The sequence below is a fragment of the Sinohyriopsis cumingii genome, chromosome 15, assembly GCF_028554795.1.
Source record: "Sinohyriopsis cumingii isolate HCF-2022 chromosome 15, ASM2855479v2, whole genome shotgun sequence".
NCBI classification, from domain to species: domain Eukaryota; kingdom Metazoa; phylum Mollusca; class Bivalvia; order Unionida; family Unionidae; genus Sinohyriopsis; species Sinohyriopsis cumingii.
Window position 1 is genome coordinate 98881723 of NC_142975.1, and position 19023 is coordinate 98900745.

The 19023-nt window shown below is 36.2% G+C and overlaps 1 protein-coding gene across 1 annotated transcript in view; it reads right to left on the bottom strand.

Annotated features, from left to right (window-relative positions):
- LOC149782378 (cell adhesion molecule CEACAM5-like) overlaps window positions 1-19023 on the bottom strand; it is a 136840-nt gene that overhangs the window by 38997 nt on the left and 78820 nt on the right. Inside the window, exons 9-10 of the mRNA XM_089935120.1 lie at window positions 10161-10436; window positions 1432-1740 (exon numbers count right to left, since the gene is read on the bottom strand). Coding sequence (XP_089791246.1) covers window positions 1432-1740; window positions 10161-10436 — 585 coding nt within the window. The remainder of the gene's footprint in view (window positions 1-1431; window positions 1741-10160; window positions 10437-19023) is intronic.

Here is a 19023-nt window from a genome sequence, read left to right on the forward strand (position 1 = left end):
ATCTGCTGTTTAAAAATTGTAAATTGAAATATCTATACCTTCTATTCAAATATAATATTATTACAAGGAGATTGATTTACTGTATTATATACACATCCAGGCTATGTAGTAATCATGTTCAAGTGAGTTGGAGATCATCATTTTAGCAATGTTATTGTGAGTAAGATAAAGACTGACAAAGTTGTGTCTTCTATGTAGTAATATAGCAACATTGCAACTAATTCATTTCATCGGCTTTATAAATCCAATTTATTAAAAAGTAATTGAGACATGTATAAATAAATGTGTCATACATGTCATGTGATAAAAATAAAGACTACATGAGTATAGTAAGTTATTTCTCATTTTAGCCATATTCATGATAACAAATATCATATGTACCAAAAAGTCACTAAGCGCGCACACACACACACACACACACACACACACACACACACACATATATATATATATATATATATATATATATATATATATATATATATATATATATATATATATATATATATATATATATATATATATATATATATATATATATATATATATATATATATATATATATATATATATATATATATATATATATATATATATATATATATATATAGTAACTTCACTACTTAAATAAAACTCTGGCTCTCTCTATATACGAGTTACACACTTTAGGCGTATGATGATTTCCAATCTATGCTAGGCTGATCCCAGTATAAGAGTAAGTTCTGGGCTGATCTCATTTTATATATGCAAGTCTGGTCCTAGCATGAAGAAAGTAATCTGATTTTATATTACATCCATAGGCAATACGGTACTCTCATCAGCTAGCATGCTGACATCAGACAACGTTTTATTTCTTAACTGTTAAAATATCTTTATTAATGCATAGCTCATAACAGAGGTGATTGAAATAAGATATATGACAAACATCCCTCTCCGAGAAGAGTTTTACCTCTTATATATACTTTCATATCCTTACAAAACGGTCGTACACAGTTTTATCCCACAAAATGATGAGTTGCAACATTTTATCAAGTACATTTGGAATGCGGATTTTTGTGAATACATTTTTTATAAATGCATATAAAATGGGATATTTTACGTGTGTGAAAACTAACTACACTAAAATGTTATACCTGAAAATTGTATATGATGCTGGCTCACCAGATTCCTACATACGATGCACAATATATATATATATATATATATATATATATATATATATATATATATATATATATATATATATATATATATATATATATCATTGTGAATTGATGTAAGCACGTAAAGTTTACACGGACAACTTACCATCCTGCAATGACTAACATCCTTGCACATAGCACTTTTCCTTAACATAAATGTATGTCTGCCACTTATAAGCAGTGTATACGAAATGAAAGGTTTTAGAATAATATAGTTTACACAACTCACCTTTAGCATGGACATACACCAGCTGTGTCATGACATCCTGTTGTGTCCCAGCCACTTTGACACCATTGCTAGCCTGACATACATAAATACCACTGTCCTGGTAGGACAGTAAATTCAGATCTAATGTAGCATTATGCTCCTCAACATGCGTCGATGGCAGTAACCTCAGAGTTCCATTGTACCCGGGCCAGCGATGTTGCCATGTACCAAATGTATATCTGTCTGGAACACCATGAGGTATGCATACCAGTTTTGTATGGACATCACTAGTTGTAACATTACTTGCAGACACGATTATATCTGGTGGATCTGTAATGAGGGACGAATGGACTGAAAATGTTTACAATCAATGCACTTGGGAACAAAGCTGTTAAAAGAAGTAATAAAAAATTTGAAGAAAAAGTATATGCTTAGATATATGCTAAATTTGCTCCCAAAATGTCCTTTGTGAAATCAAATCTTATGAACTATTTCATGAGAATGACTATCTCAACAAGTCTTTGTTATGACTTATCTGGCATGATCTGTACATCATATGAGGGCACTGAAAATCATTGGAGGGTCATTCAGACAGATGCAAACATTATGAGAAGTTACTATAAGAGATTGTTTTTAGAAGAAAGCATAAATCCCAACCCTGGCGAAGACAAATTGTAATCCAGGTGGAAAAAGAGTAATCTCGAGCAAAAAGAGAGTAATCCATATATAACATGAAACAAATTCAACGTCTATTTGAAGAAAAAAACTGCCGTATTTACCTCTTTGGTATTTTAAGATCAATTACCCGCTTCAATTTTCATATTAAGCACCCGTAGCTTTAAACATCAACAGACTCTCATGTTGTATTTCAAAACACTTTGTAGCAGCTACGACTATAGATGTTTTGCAAACCAGGAGAGCACCAAGTACTGGGTTACCGGGACTGGATCAACATTTGGTTAAAAATACTGACCAGTTTCTCATGGTCAGCATTAGAATCGTAAAGAACCAATATTCTTTGCATAACCTGACAAAGAAGAGAAATTTATATCTACAGTTATTGGGTCTTTTGGTGCCGCTGCATGTCAACTCTGCATGAATTACATTTCCGGGTGGGAAGCCAACTTGATACTTCTGGAATTCTCCTTCTAATTTATCAGTAGATCTTCCCACAAGGTGCATCAAATGGCAGGGATAACCTCTTATGTACACTGATGGGGACATTTTCAAAATATAGGATGCAACCCCTTTATGAATTGTAGTCATCACTGATGCATTATCAGCTGAAAACCCCATACAGTTCTGTCAACGTATATCATGTTTATTCAAAGCATTATCAAGCAAATCAAACATGTTTTCTCCAGTGGAATCTACGGATAACTCTGGTAATGGAAGAAGAACTATCCATTAAGGTCATGCCTGACAACATAGGTTTCATTTCCATTAAGTATGTATGATAGTGATCAATGACTGGATTATCAGGGATGACAATGGCAAATTACTGGACGCCCAGATTATGGAGCATTTCATGCTGGAAAAAGCAAAACTATATTTAAGCACGTTATCAGGGTTTGTAGCACTTATACAAATATGTGTGAAGCTGCTGAGTAGTACGTGACCCCTGTCGTTAGTCTAGCAAAATATCGGAAAAAACAAACTGGGCGGAAACCCATGCCGACTGACATGTTGGGGAATGTCCTGCAAACATGCATCGAGTTTAAGGTAATTGTAAATATAAATATGGCTGCCTTTTAGCTCTATATGGCTGACTATTATCTTAGCAGCTTTCTGGGAATGAAAGACTGAATAATTAACCACCCAAGGAATTGGAAGACAGGAATGGCTTTTAATGAACCATTTGCTACAGCAGATCTAATTGGGTTTGCACATCAGCACTCATGGGCTTTCAAGTCTTCCTGCCATTCAGTCATGCCTGCCCGGTGCAGTAAGCCAGAACATGAGTCAGTCTGTAACCACTATAGCTGAACCACCACCACACTTCTGCGGTCCATAATCCAGATGGAAGATTTCATGCATTTCATGGAAGCAAAGTCCATCATCTCGTACAAGAAGCAAAGGTATGGCTAGTGAAAGACAATGTACTAGGACACATTATTATAGGCATGTTGACAGATGACAATGAATATTAACACAGATGTATGAATTGTCAGCTGATAAGCAGAAATATAGAGCTGGATTGTCTGGTGTGTACATGCCAGGAGACCAATGCTCTGCTTGAGTATATCAAGAAACCTATGGGGCAAACTATCATGTATTACAATGGGATGCAAACACAGTACACACACCTTCAATCATCCAGGCCATGTGGACATTAGCCTCATCTGCATGCTATATTTGTTTTTCTCTAAGGCTGTGCTGATTACAACCACCTCTATTTACATGAAGCCAATGCCAATGAAAAAATAGATCTCTGCTAGACAGTCATGTTCAATATCTGTCCCAAAATGAATCTTCAACAACTCAGAAGAGTCAAATTCCTTTCTGTTTTACTTTTATACTGCTTTTGACGAATACTATTTATTTTCCTCCTGCCAGATGCCTGCAAGAAAAGTTCAACAGTACAGTACAAAAATACGTGGTGATTTCGACTAATATATTTGACTGCACAAAGCCGGTCATTCAGATATTGGATCTACTATAAATAGTGCATGAAAATTTGTCACTTGTCCATAGTTCGCCATCTGCTTTTCCAGGCATATAGGTAGATGATCTTGATACATTTAAAGTAACCCTAACTGCTGACTCAGGCAATTAACAAACAAGGAAACGTCTAGTGCAGCCAATTTTACTGACAATCATAGTGTATTGTGTCTGTGAGTTACCCAGATTGCTATCTTTTTGTAGTTTTACAAAAATCAGTAATTTACCAGCTGACCTAGGCACAATATAAACATCATGAGATTCAAGCTTTAACAAGAGCCAGGGACTATTTCAATAACTCTTGTCCGAAATTAAACATTATGCAAATATACATCAAATCTGGTCAACCATTTTGTTCTGGATATGTGGTATTTTTCTGTTGCTATAGTTAAAAGTACTGATGAATCTATTTTTCACAATGTTATTAAAGAAATGTACTTGTGGCAAAACATATACTCTTGCACTAGTGATGATACTTTATCCTGTCTTGGCCAATGTTCTAGTTGGCATGATGCATCTACAACAAGTGATACAAATGGACTCAACTATGCATGAAGCACTCAAGGAAATGTTGTACAGATCAGTTGATGTCCTGGAATGCACTATCACCTATGAAATTAGGCACAAGTACACTATAAGTATACATGGTCCTGATGTCTTTAGTCCTCACAATACAGTCACCTTGGCGCCATCAACCCCTGCCCTTTTCTCACAAGAGGCAGGAATCCCTGGACATGGTATTGTCATTGCTATGCATTAGCACCTGTAATGATAGCCAAACCCTTCTGCCAAAATGATATAACTGGTCTTTTAATGGAATTTGTCTCTTATGACAGGTCATAGCTCTATATAATCAATATATATGTGCATGGTCTCTCAAGACAGGTGGTTTCTCATGGTAGTGGTCTCCCAAGACAGGTTTTACTGTAATTGCTCTTGCCGCCTTAATGGACATGCACTTCACATGAATCAGATCTGTTCATGAGGATATAGAAGTGTACTAGCCCAAATGACAATTTTTATTTTCATTACCTTTCACAAAAGTAATCATGATGATATTGTTTTACCTAATTACATCTTACACTTGCCACTTATGGATTATGCTGTTTTGGGTACATTATAATCAACAACAAAAATCAATCAAGCAACATAAAGTTGTCCCTGTCATTTTTTATCATGTCTTTAATGACACAGATTTAATAATTTTGAGAATATTCTCAAATAGAAGAATGGTGAGTAAGAATAGCATAATAGTGCATTTGATCTCCGTGTAATGTCCTCATTTTCTATATAATGCAGCTGTATATTAAGCATTCCCAAGAAAATAGACAAGATTCTTGAAACTGAAAACTTGCATCACAGATTCATTATATTGTAATAAAATATTTAGATGCCTGACCAATCAATGTTTTAAAATAATGGTCCTGGATGTAGAGCAAAATAGATATTAATGAAGTGACTCATGGATGTTACATGACTGAAAATGTTAGAAGAAGAATATTTTTAAAAGTCAAACCATGTTGGATCAGAAAATGTACAAATCATTAGCACTTTGCATCGTTAAGTGCGAAAGTGTCACGATCAACACACAGCTGGAAGGATAATCAACTATTTTATTCTTGTCGTTTTTAATTAGAACTCGCTTAGCTTAAGATGCCATGGAGGAGCAACGATACATAGACTAGGAACATATATCGCTGGTGCTGCCTGCTCATCCCGAGATCAGTGATGGAGTATTCATGCAGGCTGCAAAACCAGTGCCTGACAATGACAAGAAATATAAGCCACTGGTGCAAGAGAATCAGTGTCTGTGGTTGAAATATACTGGTTCTCCTGCTGTCTACTAGGTGTAACAGTGCTTTGATTTTGGAACCAAATCCCAAAATACTCCCCTCTTGATGTAGGAGAGTCACATACGTCATGGTTACTAGAAAGACAATGTGGCTTTTGGTTAATATCCAGTCATCATTACAGTTATGGTAAAGCCATCTGTCACTTGTCTCACCAACAAAAATCATAATGTGACATTCAAAAGGATGTTCTGTTGCATTACAGTAATTGGTCAGAAACCACTAAACCTGTGAAGAAAATGCATGCTTGTTATGACAAAAGACAAATGTATTTGCTGGTATGTTAATGAATGTAATTGGCAGGACAACATATATTAAGGAAATTTACATTTTCTTTAGCATCATTGCCATCTTACTAATAGACCACAGTGGCTAGTTAGATGTGCCTGTACACACCACAATTCCGGTGGTATATACATCCCTTATACCAAGCTTTTGTCAGAAAACCATGTAAGTCGAAGGCTTTTTTGATCTTTCTTAGTTTTGTTTTTCCAATGTCCAGCATTCTGATTCCGTTGTATGTGGATAATCCTGGAACCGTTGCCAGTCTATATTTTTCTATCCTTATACCGAATTTTTTTCGAAACAGGCGACAGTTTCTTCCAGTGGTATTTCCATAGGGATATCCGATAAATGGATTATCCTGTCTGTTTCTTGATCTTTTTTAGAATTGGTGCTGGGTCTTTAACTATTACAGTCTCTCCATAAATACTTATTTATCCAGACTGTAATACTGGCAATTTCCCTCTTGGTCATAATATATATCCCTCATATCCTTTCCTGTTGATGGAGTAAATTGTTCTAATGTTTGGGCTATTATTACTGTGGACGTTGTAGGCACTCTCTCTCTCTCCCTCTCCCGGTACGTGTCTCGTATCTAATTCCTGGGTACCTTCCTGATACTTGCATTCAAGATATGACAATTCTTCAGTCTCATTTATTCTTTTTTAAAAAAAAAATATTGTTTTCTTATTGTGTTGTGAGCCTCCACAATGTTTTCTTGTTTTTCTTGCTCGTGAGTAGCATCCCCTGTATGTTTTTTTCTTCTGTATTATTGTATGAAATCTTGTTTATGGTATTATACTAACGTATACAATTCCATCGATTCTGTATATATATATATATATCTTGAGAGTTAGTGTGCCTTACGAATCTCTAGTGGCAAATTCAAACTTTTTGATTGGCAATAGTCTCTGACTCTCCATCGCAACATAAATGTCCAAATGTCAAAACTGGGTTGAGAAGGGTTAGGGGAAATATAGATTAACATGTTAGGTGCTACCAACAATAGCCCCAGAAACTTCTTTTATTCAGTAATCATCAAAAGTCACAAACAAAAGGTGACTGTCTATGATCTTGGTGAGTTTGAGCAAAAGCTTAATCCATCAATTGTTTGAATTGTGAATACTTGTTTTCATGCCTAACAGGAATGTCAATAATATGTTTCACATTTACAGGTCATCTGTCACTTGGCAATTTTAATTAGGATCCATTTCTATTGATAATTAGATAAAATTGTGAGGGTTGGGTGTATGGGTCTGTGAGAGAAAGAAATGAGTGCATGTACACAGTTGTAGTTTTCTTGAAATAGCTAACTAAATATATGTTTCTTGGAAGCATACTATAACTGCTAATAATACAATTAAAATAATAACAATAATGATACTGCTACTACTAATAATGCTAATACTATTTAGAACATAGCACATATATACATTTAACCAAGTCTGGGTGCTGTATCTGTCCAATGTGAAATAATGGTTACAAAATATCATTGTACGAACATATAATGTCATTAGATGTCCGAAATGCCTAAATCAACAATAGTTTTTGAATGGAAAATGACAATAACAGTTACTGATCGAGAATAAGAAGGATTTAAGGAAATTCTAACTAATCATATACTGATAATATTATAAATAAATATATTATAAATACATCAGAATAACGTGACAAAATGTGGAAATAGAAGAATCCGGTGGATAAGAACAGCTGTATTGGTTACTATTCACTGCAGCGTTACCGATGTAAGCACGTTATACGAGGTCACAACACATTTGCATATAATATCTGAAATTTCACCAAAATATATGAAAATGTAGTATGAATTACATAATATGATTGTTAACATACTGCACCACCAGCAAAGAATGTTTTATGGCTAATAGAAACAAAAACAGAAATTCACTGATCCTCAAAAGTATGTTGACAGTTTCCAGCGAAAGTTAATACTGATGATGTCCAGTAAATAGAGAGCCATCGTGTGGGGCAATGAATAATATGTAACGGTTACTTCGTATGTCTATACAAAACAATGAACGACTTTTCAGATCTATGGGAGGGCTGGATTCAGGACGTAGCAGAAGTACCAAAGGTGTGATTGAGTAATGGATTTGACAGAAGGGAGGGAGTGACAGCGCCATCCCTTACGATTTAAAACCAATTGCATTCAGTCTCTGGAATAAAGCTTAAGATTGGGTCATCTGAAAGGTCTATGGTAGGATACCAAATGGCAAATAAGATGGTTTGAATTGCCAAGTGTATAGTCTGGTCAACCTTTATACTTCTTAAGTCTTGTAAGTAGATTTATGTAGGTTGGCTTGTGTCTCCAGTCTTTATTCCTAGTTCCTGCTTCTCGAGTTATCCTAGCCTACAGTTCTCTGTGAAACGCCGTGGAACGCACAGGAACCGGAATTTTTGTTGGGGGGAAACCTGCATCACTTACCTGAGGACACCATAAACACGAAGTATGAACGTTATGTCGCAAACTAACTTTGCTAAGTGAACCTGACACTAAAAAATGCCTCATGCCCTCACGGACGACGTTTTGTCTATATGTCTGTCATCATAATGCAAAGGCGTACACGAAAAAATCAAATGAATGATGTGTGCTATACCATTTCCAACCTGGTGGAGAAATACATTCATCGATGATAAATTCTGAGGTGATTCTTCATGAAATCAATAGCGTTGTGCAGCATGTTGTTGCAAACACAACCTCGAGCCCTATCATGACAGTTAAGATCTTGTCTATAAAGTCAGAATATCACGTGACTTTATCGTCACCAATATGCAGCTTCTAATATCACCTACATTTTCTTAGTGTTTGAAATAGTGGGGGATTTTAAAGCAGCAAGCTGATGCACACGAATTGTCAGCTGATTTTGTTATGAATTTCAATAGTCCTGGTCCTGACTGAACAGGTGAATTGTTTATATTTATATAATCTTCCTTACATTAACACATTCATTAGCTGCAAATGACAGTCTTGTCAGCTATGTGCATCAAAATTATCAAGCAAGTAACTACATTTAAATGATCCCAATGACTGTCAATTATTTAAATATAAAATTCTCAGTAATCATGGTCAAGAACATTAGTCTGACACACATTGATGAGTACATCAAATATGGGTCCTAAATTTCCTGATTGTATTAAGGGTAATAGAAACGTTTTGAACTCAGCCATATTTAGGACCACCTCAAAATACAAAGCTGTGCAGATTGTCATATGCATCATCTAGTATGTTCATCTGAGAGATAGTTTGTTCAGTTAATTATAGACTGATACAAAAACAAAGATTCCCAATAAAGTTTTACTGTGATCTTTTAAAAGTCCTAACAAAAATGCGATGACAGCGAGTGATTACCTGTATATTAACCCACATAAAAAGTATGTGGTTTAATCCATGCAAGATGAAATTACTTTCCCGATTTGACAAAGTAGAGGTCAATACCTGCATTCAACTTCATGCTCGAAAGATATTCATGTGAGACATCACCTATCTTCCAAAGGCAGCTAGTGTCGCGACCGCAGTCACCACAGTATTACAGTGATATATTCAACTGAGAACAAACTTTTTCAGCAAATGAACATTTCATCTTTCCTCAAATATTTTGATCATCACATTTATGTGAAACCAATATATCTAATCGTATATTAAGTGCACATATTCCTAATGATATTAGTGCATTCTCAATGACTCATAATTTCCCAACACTCTTCTCTCTGCATCAGTGACTTGTCATTTTCTAGCGACACATCACTTTTCAAATACATCTTGGAGACAATTAATAATAGCACTATCTTTTATGAAGGTCATATTTTTATATGCATTTCATAGGCAATGCTGCACAAATCTGTAATAGTAATGGATATTTTAAATAACTTAAGATTGAAAAATAAGTTTGATTAGTAAAATCCACAATCAGCCTTACACCAGTTAATCATGTAACTTACACTGTACACGAAGAGAAACGTTTCCTTGTCCATTTGGTGATATGCCATTATTAGCAATACAACCATACTCTCCATAATGTGTCCTGTTCACTTGAACTATGGTGAAAGTGTCTCGATTGTCTGACTTTGGTACCGTCGTCTTCAGAATCACATTGTCCTTGACCCAAGTAAAGCTGGACAAAGGCTTGCTCTCCGAAACACATGTGATAGTTAAATTGGTGTCCCCTTCTTTGACATCTAATAATGATCCATTTGAAATCACTGCGAGTGGGTTATCTGAAGAGGAAAAGTTGAGTATGCAAACTACAGTTATATAATTAATCATTACCTAAATAAAACCTAAACCTCTTGACACTAGTTTTCATTATATTTCATGGTTTGGTTAATAGTACAGTATAGAAGAGAAGAAAAGAAAAGAAAGATGGTTAGTATAGTTAATTTTGTAAGTGCATCATTCAAAATTAAACATCATAACATTATGCCAATATTATTCAATGTAAAAGCTAACTTTGGGGATGCAATTATTTGGATGAAACAAGTAAGACATGACACCAACAACAACAACAGACTTTCTTTCACTGTAGTAATTGGCTGTCTGAATAAATCTTGAAGATTAAAGCCGAAACGATCAATACTATGGTTAGGCCACGCATGAACTTTGACTTGAAACTTATTTATTAGTAAGTTACTCAAGAAATATGGCACTCTAATTGGACTGACTGAAACAGAAACATAGGAAAAGAACACTGAAGTGATTGGACAAATGCATACACCACTCCCTCGATAACTCGTGCCCTGATAACTCCTGAACCAGCTTATAACGCGGGGCCGGACATAGATGCCATTTTTTAAACCAGGAAACACCTGAAAATGTAATCCCTATTTGTTGAACTTGAAGAAAATCGCGATCAAAATTGGTAAAGGAAACTATGATGTATCGCTCGTCTTATCGTCGAAAACGCTAGATAGGACCTGGAAATTTTAATCAACACTATGAAATGTCAAATTTAAAAACAGGTCATATAATGTTTTACATTTTCTTTCCAAAAGACATATCTAGTACACCGCAATTAATGATATGTAAGGAAATTTCAATCAATTAAAATGTCACTCACTCCGATTGGAGGTAGTACTTAAATAAATAAATACAGATTAAATAATTTTATAATCAATTGAAATGTGTGTTCTAGTTCTATATTTAGTTCCTATTAGGTGTAATCGTCATAAATGCAGTCTGTCCTCTTGTAATTAAACGTAAAATGCGTCAATCGACCGTAACAGCTATACCCACGATCATTTCTCTGAGAACCTAATTAAGTGCCAACCATGTTTTGATAACTGACTTCCGGAAGTATTTGTTGTATTGCAGCATTGCATTAAAAGCTGGCCTCCTTTGTATTATCACGTTAATTATGTCTTTTGAATCAAATAAAGGAGGTGGAATAAAATAAAGGTTAAAATGCATGAAAATACTACAAGCAAGAATTTTAGCGGTCCCCCGTCGTATGTCGGGTGAACTCACTTCATTTGATCAAACACTTACAAATGTTATTGTGTATTTAACAAAAGTTACCTTAAATTAACCGACTCTTTCATAACTGTGATAAAAAGTTACATGCCAGCCAAGCGAAATGAATACTTCGTGAAAGAAAGAGCTTGATTTCACAGAAATGGATCATTGTGGGCAAGCGAGTTTCAGAGAATTCTTGAACTGGCACTTAGAGATATCCTCGAGGATGATAAGTTTCATTATTAATTCCAATTATTTAATTCACGACAACAATATTGTACTAATTGAGCAATACAAAAATTAAGTTTGAGCATAGGCGATTGTCTCACGAAATAAATGTCGCGCGTGTTTTTTTTTTTTTTAAAAAAGAATCTTGTTTGGCTGTGTATCAAGAGTTAGTCTAGTACCCTGCTCTGTGGACTCCCGATTTGTCAAGATAATATTAAAGACCATTACGGGAACCAAGCTCATCAAGAAAACAAAATGCACTGACATAATACTCAGGTTTTTTTTCGTGTTCAATTCATGGTTGCTGAAACAGTTGGAACAATCTTTCAGATGAAAATAAATGTTGATTCAACAGAATTATGAACAATTTCATTAGAAAAAGCGCGTTATAAAATTGTTATCGACGTGATTGTAAATAGAGGACTCAGTCAACAGTTTTATTCAGGTCTTTAAATTATTATGAATTGTGTATGTAACTCTTTCATTCTACTTCATTTTAACTTGACCATATCAATTACAATTATGGAGACATGTTACAAAATTAGCTCCAATATCCTATTACTGCCGCAGTTTTAAATTGCTATTACAGTAACCCAGCATTCTTGTATAAATTTCAACACATCCAAAGTTAGACTACAATAAAGAGAATTTACAAAGAAATGTGAACCATATGGTTATTCCTTTAACAGTGATGATAGAGTCACCAGGCTGAATATACATGTACATAGCAATGGACCACTTCAATTCTGATTGCATTAATACTGTATAGGTCATTTTATTAATGGGACTATATTGTTCTTTCCAACAGAAGAACGTTCATTCATCAGAAGTGACAATATATAATTGTTTCAAGTGAATAAGGGAATCAGAAAGTGTGAATTTGTGCATTAAGTTGGACTACAATTGTTTTCAAGCTCATCAATACCTATATAAATTTAAATGGATTTTCTATAATATAATCTTGGCTTCAGGGGTAGTTTTATCAAATTACATTAAACTAAGTAATTAATAATGGACGTTTGGTAACTGTTTCTAACTATTTGTAGGTATTTATCGTTTTACCACGGATCAAACATGGGATGGATTAAGTCGTCACAACAACACGTGGGATCCAAAAAATAATTTAAGCTGTTTTATACAGAATTGTAGCAATTTTAAGAGATGCAAAGCTATATAAAACTAAAATATGCAACATTTCATTTTTCTTGATCTTAATTTAGGATGACATTCAATGACAATAACAATTTAAAAAGAAAATGATGAAAACAATTAGCATCTCCAAAAGTGGGTTTTCATTGGTTACATTGGCACAAAAAAATAAGTTCATGAAAACACTTTTATCCAAACCAACATAATGCCCTCCATAAATATGTTTCAAAATGTTTATACTGACATGAAGCTTTACTTTGATACAACCAAATGGTTAGCAGTAACATTCATATGACATGAAGCTTTACTTTGCTACAGAAATATGGTTAACAGTAACATTCATATAATTATTTTATATATGCTGTTAGAAATGGTAAAGGGCGCTGATATACAATGGCTCCAACATGGTCATACTGTTTATGAAACTATTTGTTTTCTAGTAAAATATTTATTTGTGAATAATTACAGAACCATACTACCTAAGGTGAACTACTACTACCTCGCAAATACAGCTCTACCAGGTTAAACAATTTTAGCTCAGGAACTAAAAGTTATCTGTCCACATAGTTAGCAATTGAGCAGAGTTATCTCCCCTTGATACAACTTGAGACGCCACATGCCATGAATATATCAGTTATTAATGGAGGACAGGCTCTCTATATGGATGTATCTGTGGAGAGGCTGTGATAGTGTAAGTGTCATATAGATGGGCACGTATTTCCGCAGAAACATATTCTACAAAATATAATAATGTCTTCTTAAAATTCTACTTCCAACAAATCCAGCAGAAATCATTAAGTCACGTCTTATGAAGCTGTCGAATAACCTGGAAAAATGACCTATTGCACCATGGCTATAGGTCCCATCAGAACGAGTTGAGCCCCTGGAGACAAAATATCTCAGAGGTAAAGACCGGAAAATGTGGTCTATCTTTATTCCTATATTTTCAGTTAGAGAACAGTTGTAATCAAAGGCTATGCTCATGACAACTAGTCTAACCTCGTGAACCAAAATGCATAACAAATTTATCGAGCTGGAGTTATTTCTCGATATGCTGATTGAATAATCAACTTAATGCAAGACGAAATGGTCTGTACTGTTATTTTCCTATTCCTGTTTGAAAGGTAAAAATAAGCATGATCTTCCTTGATGTAGTATCTATTTTAAAATGCCACCTTAAACTCGTACTGAATTTTGTAGGTTGGCTTGAGTTGAAGTGTGTTGAGTAACAGTGATTTCTTAAAAAGAGTCTGGTTACCGACGAACAGGAGCCTGTTCTTTGCAATGAAAGAGGATTTTGTCACTAATGAAACTGTACCACCTTTCATCAAAAACTGCATGCACTTTGGCTCCACTAATACGGTTGCATTCTGCCTATCATTATTGTAAATGTGGAAACAGGTCTTTTATAACAGGGGAGTCAATGATGCCCTTGCAAATGAAGGATTCATGAGTGCTCTTGATCTATCATGTTGGACCTGCAAGTAGATGGGCTCACCATTAAATGTACTGCCGATGTTTGCCTGCCAACTGCTATAGTAGTGACGAAGCAGAACTTGTATGATAGGTGAAATAGCTAAGCTTTTGACAGCAGTTCAGATGGTGACCTGTCCAGAAAAGTTAACACGCAATAAAACTCAAATTGAACAATGGTCCAGTGCCATTGTCCATGTGATTCTAAACTAGTCTAATAGAAGATTAGACAGGTCTTTGGTTCAAGCAATATCCTCTCTTCTATGATCACCCTTGCTGCTAGTGATGGTGAAATGGTAAGTTTAACTGTGATGGGTGCTAACTGTTTCTGACCCAAAAGCCTATAAAGTTAGCTATTGTGGCATGGAAGTCTCCATTGGAATAAAGTGTTCTGGTGTGAACCAACGAGATTATATTTCACTGTTGTATTATATTGAACCAGTTAAATCTGCATTCACAATTTTGGTTGAGTAATCAAAATGGAAAGACTATACTATTGTTGGATCCTGTATCACGTTAGAATCCAAGGTGTTTGAATGTATATACATTTAGTTATTCCAAAGTATTGAACATTAATTGGCCAGGCTTTTGGGCCAAGGATTAGTGTGACAAAGGATGGGATGGTAGCCTCTCCACATTGTCGCTAAAATCAATCACATTGAGATGTATTGCATGAAACTGAGGGAAGAACAGGTCATTCCATTTGTACGAGATCCAGTTTGCAAAAATATGAGTCTGCCAATAAATTAGCCAGCCTAGGATAAGTCGAACTGAAAGCTAGATTGCTGTTGAGGACACTGGTTTAGAAAATCCCCCAAAAAGAAAAAAAGTCCGAGTACTTGATCAGCTTTGGAGTATGAGATCAGCCACAATGATGAAGTTGTAGGGCAGTGGACAGTGTTAGTACCCATTGTTGAATTGCATCACAAATTCGGGAGTGTAACGGTTCATTAAATGCGCTTTAATCTTACGGCTATGGTCATGACAAGGGATGAATTGCTGCATCAAAGCTAAAAGAGCTGTGGCCAAATGCTTAGTACATGCGCAGAACATGATACCATGTCCCAGGAACTACTGTTGAATCCCCATGTCGCCATGGCAAATCTTCTCCACTCAACTATGAAAGATTGGAGTCTTCTTCCTACCGGGATCTGAGACAATGGCAGGATGTGGGACATTTATGTATATATGTTGTCAAGACATGGATGCTTTTGTGGAAATGCTAATGAAAACGATGGAACTCCCTCTACCTCTTCCACTTATTTCAGGAGTTGAACGACTGTTTCCCAGGGCATGCACTCTAGGGACATCCTTGACACCGTGTTAGCTCCTTGTAAATCACTCCACTATAAATGAAACTGAGAGGGACTGGTGGTAGAGAGCATTGAATCTCTTCCAATTGATGTAAGTTCATAGTTATTAGGGCTATAGGATGTTGAGCAGCAGAGGGGGCGAATCGGACATTTTGTCCAATCGTTATTTTGCTTAATTATTACTTTCTGCACTCAGCGGATCCGGTGTAGTCAGCGCCTGGTAAAAAAAAAACGACGACGTCGTTGGGGGATCGTCGCGTCGTCATTTGGTTTAATTAACACCTTCTGCGCGCCGATCCCCAGCGTCGTCAGCGTCCGGTAAGCACATCGACGACCGCGTCGATGTCATCGCCCCCCTCTGCTCTTGAATATTTGCCTGATTTATATGAATTCATGTGTGACATTTCCTCATAACTCTGTCATCCATGATTTATCATGGTGGGGAAACTGTCATATTTCCTAATAATAATAATTATGACACTTTCCCCACTATCTGGGCTGACATATCAGTTGTTTTTATTGTTATTGTTATAGCAAGGTCACTATTAATAGTAACTACTTAGGGGTCAATAACAATAACAATAAAAACAACTGATATATTTCTACCGCGGAGAAAAAAATTAATTGTAATTATTGCCGCGATATTTTTTTTGTAATTCATCGCCGCGATAGGTAATTCACTTGTGAAATCATTACCCTACAGTCTCATGACAGTCATGAAGGAAATGTCAATCAGTCCCAGATAGTGAGGAAAATGTCATAATTATTATTTATAACAACTAGGACAGTTTCCTCATCAGCGGAGATAATTTCCCATCAATGGGGAAAGTGTCATTATTACAATTCCTTCCATGACTCGTCATCGATGATAGAGTCATTTTCATGGTGTAATAAGTCCGTCATCGTTGATTTATCATGGGGGTGGTGGGTCGACCATGGGAATTTATTCCTGTTAAAAACCATAATGAATTTATCAAAATTTCCTTGGGTTTTTACACTCGATAAAAATCCTGTTTTTTCTTGATTTTTTCTGGTTTTTTCTTGATTTTTGATCGTTTTTTGACAACTATAGTCGTTTTTTTCTCGATTTTTCAGAAAAACATCGATTTTCTCTAAATGATTTCCTTGGGTTTTTGCCCTCACAAATGGTAAAAAAATGACTGAAAACAGTCGAAAAATGACTGAAAACAGTCAAAAATGACCAAAAATCAGTCAAAAATGACCAAAAATCAGTCAGAATTAACAAGAATAATAATTATATTTTTTTTTACTCTGACCAGTTTCCGCCGATGAAGTACTATTGACATTTCCTTCGTCATCCATGATTTATCATGGTGGGGAAAGTGTCATATTTTCTATATAATAATAATTATGACACTTTCCCCACCAATGACAGAGTCATGGACGGGATATTTCCTTCCATAATCCTGTCCATGACAGAGTCATGGTGGTACAATGACGGGTCGCCCCATCGTGATTTCAAGAATTCTTCCTGGGATGGTATCGGTTTATTCTTTCGTTGGCAGTATTCTACCGCGGACCGATACTGTGGGCTTCCACAGCTGATACAAATTCTGATCTTTCCTCGGACGCCCGTTCCACATCTGAGACAGGGCTGAGGACCGTTCTTACTCCCTTGTTTTGATCTACTGTTATGCACCCCGCAAAACTCACCGTAGCAGTTTTTTCCGCATGGGACTCCTGATCCCTGGGGGAGCCATTTGCATTTATTGACAGCAAGCGCCGGATTAACCATTATTATTAACCATTATTAAATATTCAATTAAATATTAAAAAGCATATAGTATAATGGATAATCATTATTCCAATAACACCTTCATCGACGAATTGGGGCGCGGAACATCTTACTACGAAGAATCCCCGGATGAATTTTTTACACACCCGGAAACGTATCACGATGTACGAGAATACTACCGAAGGCATTTAGGTCCATCTTGGAGTGTTTCCAGTAAAAAATCCGCAATTGATCTTCTCACTGTGGCAGACTATCAAATTCGTGGAGTAATCATACAACAAATGGGGCGATTTCACGTGTTCGTAGATGATCCCGACATAAGGGATTTTCAGGGATATTCCGCTGTTAATGAAATCATTCCAAAACACCGATGCAGATATCCTACCATCGACGTGGATTCCAAGACGCCATCGCTGGCCGAGTTGTTGTTGTATTTCCATGAGTTAGTTGACTCCGTCAACGATGTTTTGGTTTTTGAAACCAGCGGCGGTTATCACATCATGTTGAAAACGATCCCGGTAGATTTCGAGGAACATCAATCGCTGTTGAAGAAAGTCGCCGCGGATAGACCAACATGGAATGTTGATACGCAAGCTGGGCTGTATAGCATCAAATTGTCCGGAACCAGGTCGGCGCGACCAAATAGCGTTGATAAGCGATTGATTTATCCTGTTGGATTCACCAGCACGCTGCTATCTTGTCCGGTCTCTATTCAGCCGTGTTACGAACAACTAAAACCTGAAATTGGCAATAAAATCACCGGTGATGATGAAATTACCAGTAATGAAATTACCGGCGATGAAATCACCGCTGAACAAATTCGACAATTTTCCACGTTGTTGTCCGGACAACCCGATCAAATAACCGGGATTACAAATCGGCTTGGCAACATAGTGTCGCTACGGCGAGTTGCAGGCTCATTTTGCAACATATGTCAGCGACGTCACGGGTACAATGAGATAGGTGGATTCATCGAGGGAAAAGCCATTGACGCATTTGTGCGTGTTTACTCTGATCAGTTTGTGATCGGTTGTTACAGAAGCACGCAGCGAATAATAGTACAGCGTGGTGATGAAATCACTGACGATAAAACCCTCTACGAAAGATATGTAAGGGGTTTTAATTATCGCCGCAGCGACTACAGTGGAGAGTTTCCCAAGAGGACTCCCGATTATACTTATCGCGAGTCGCCAGTTCATGAAGGTGGCCGGGGATGTAAAATCATTCTCAACGATGACTACATGGACGGATCCCACTGTGGACTCGGCAAGTCAGAGTCAGCGTGGAAATCAATACGAGATGATCAGTCTGTATTGTGCGTATCGTACAGAAAGACTTTTACCAGAAAGACCGCCATCGACTACAATCTCGAATCGTACGAGAGTGTCCATGGAGACATTATATTCGACGTTAAAAAGCCTCGTAAAGTCATTT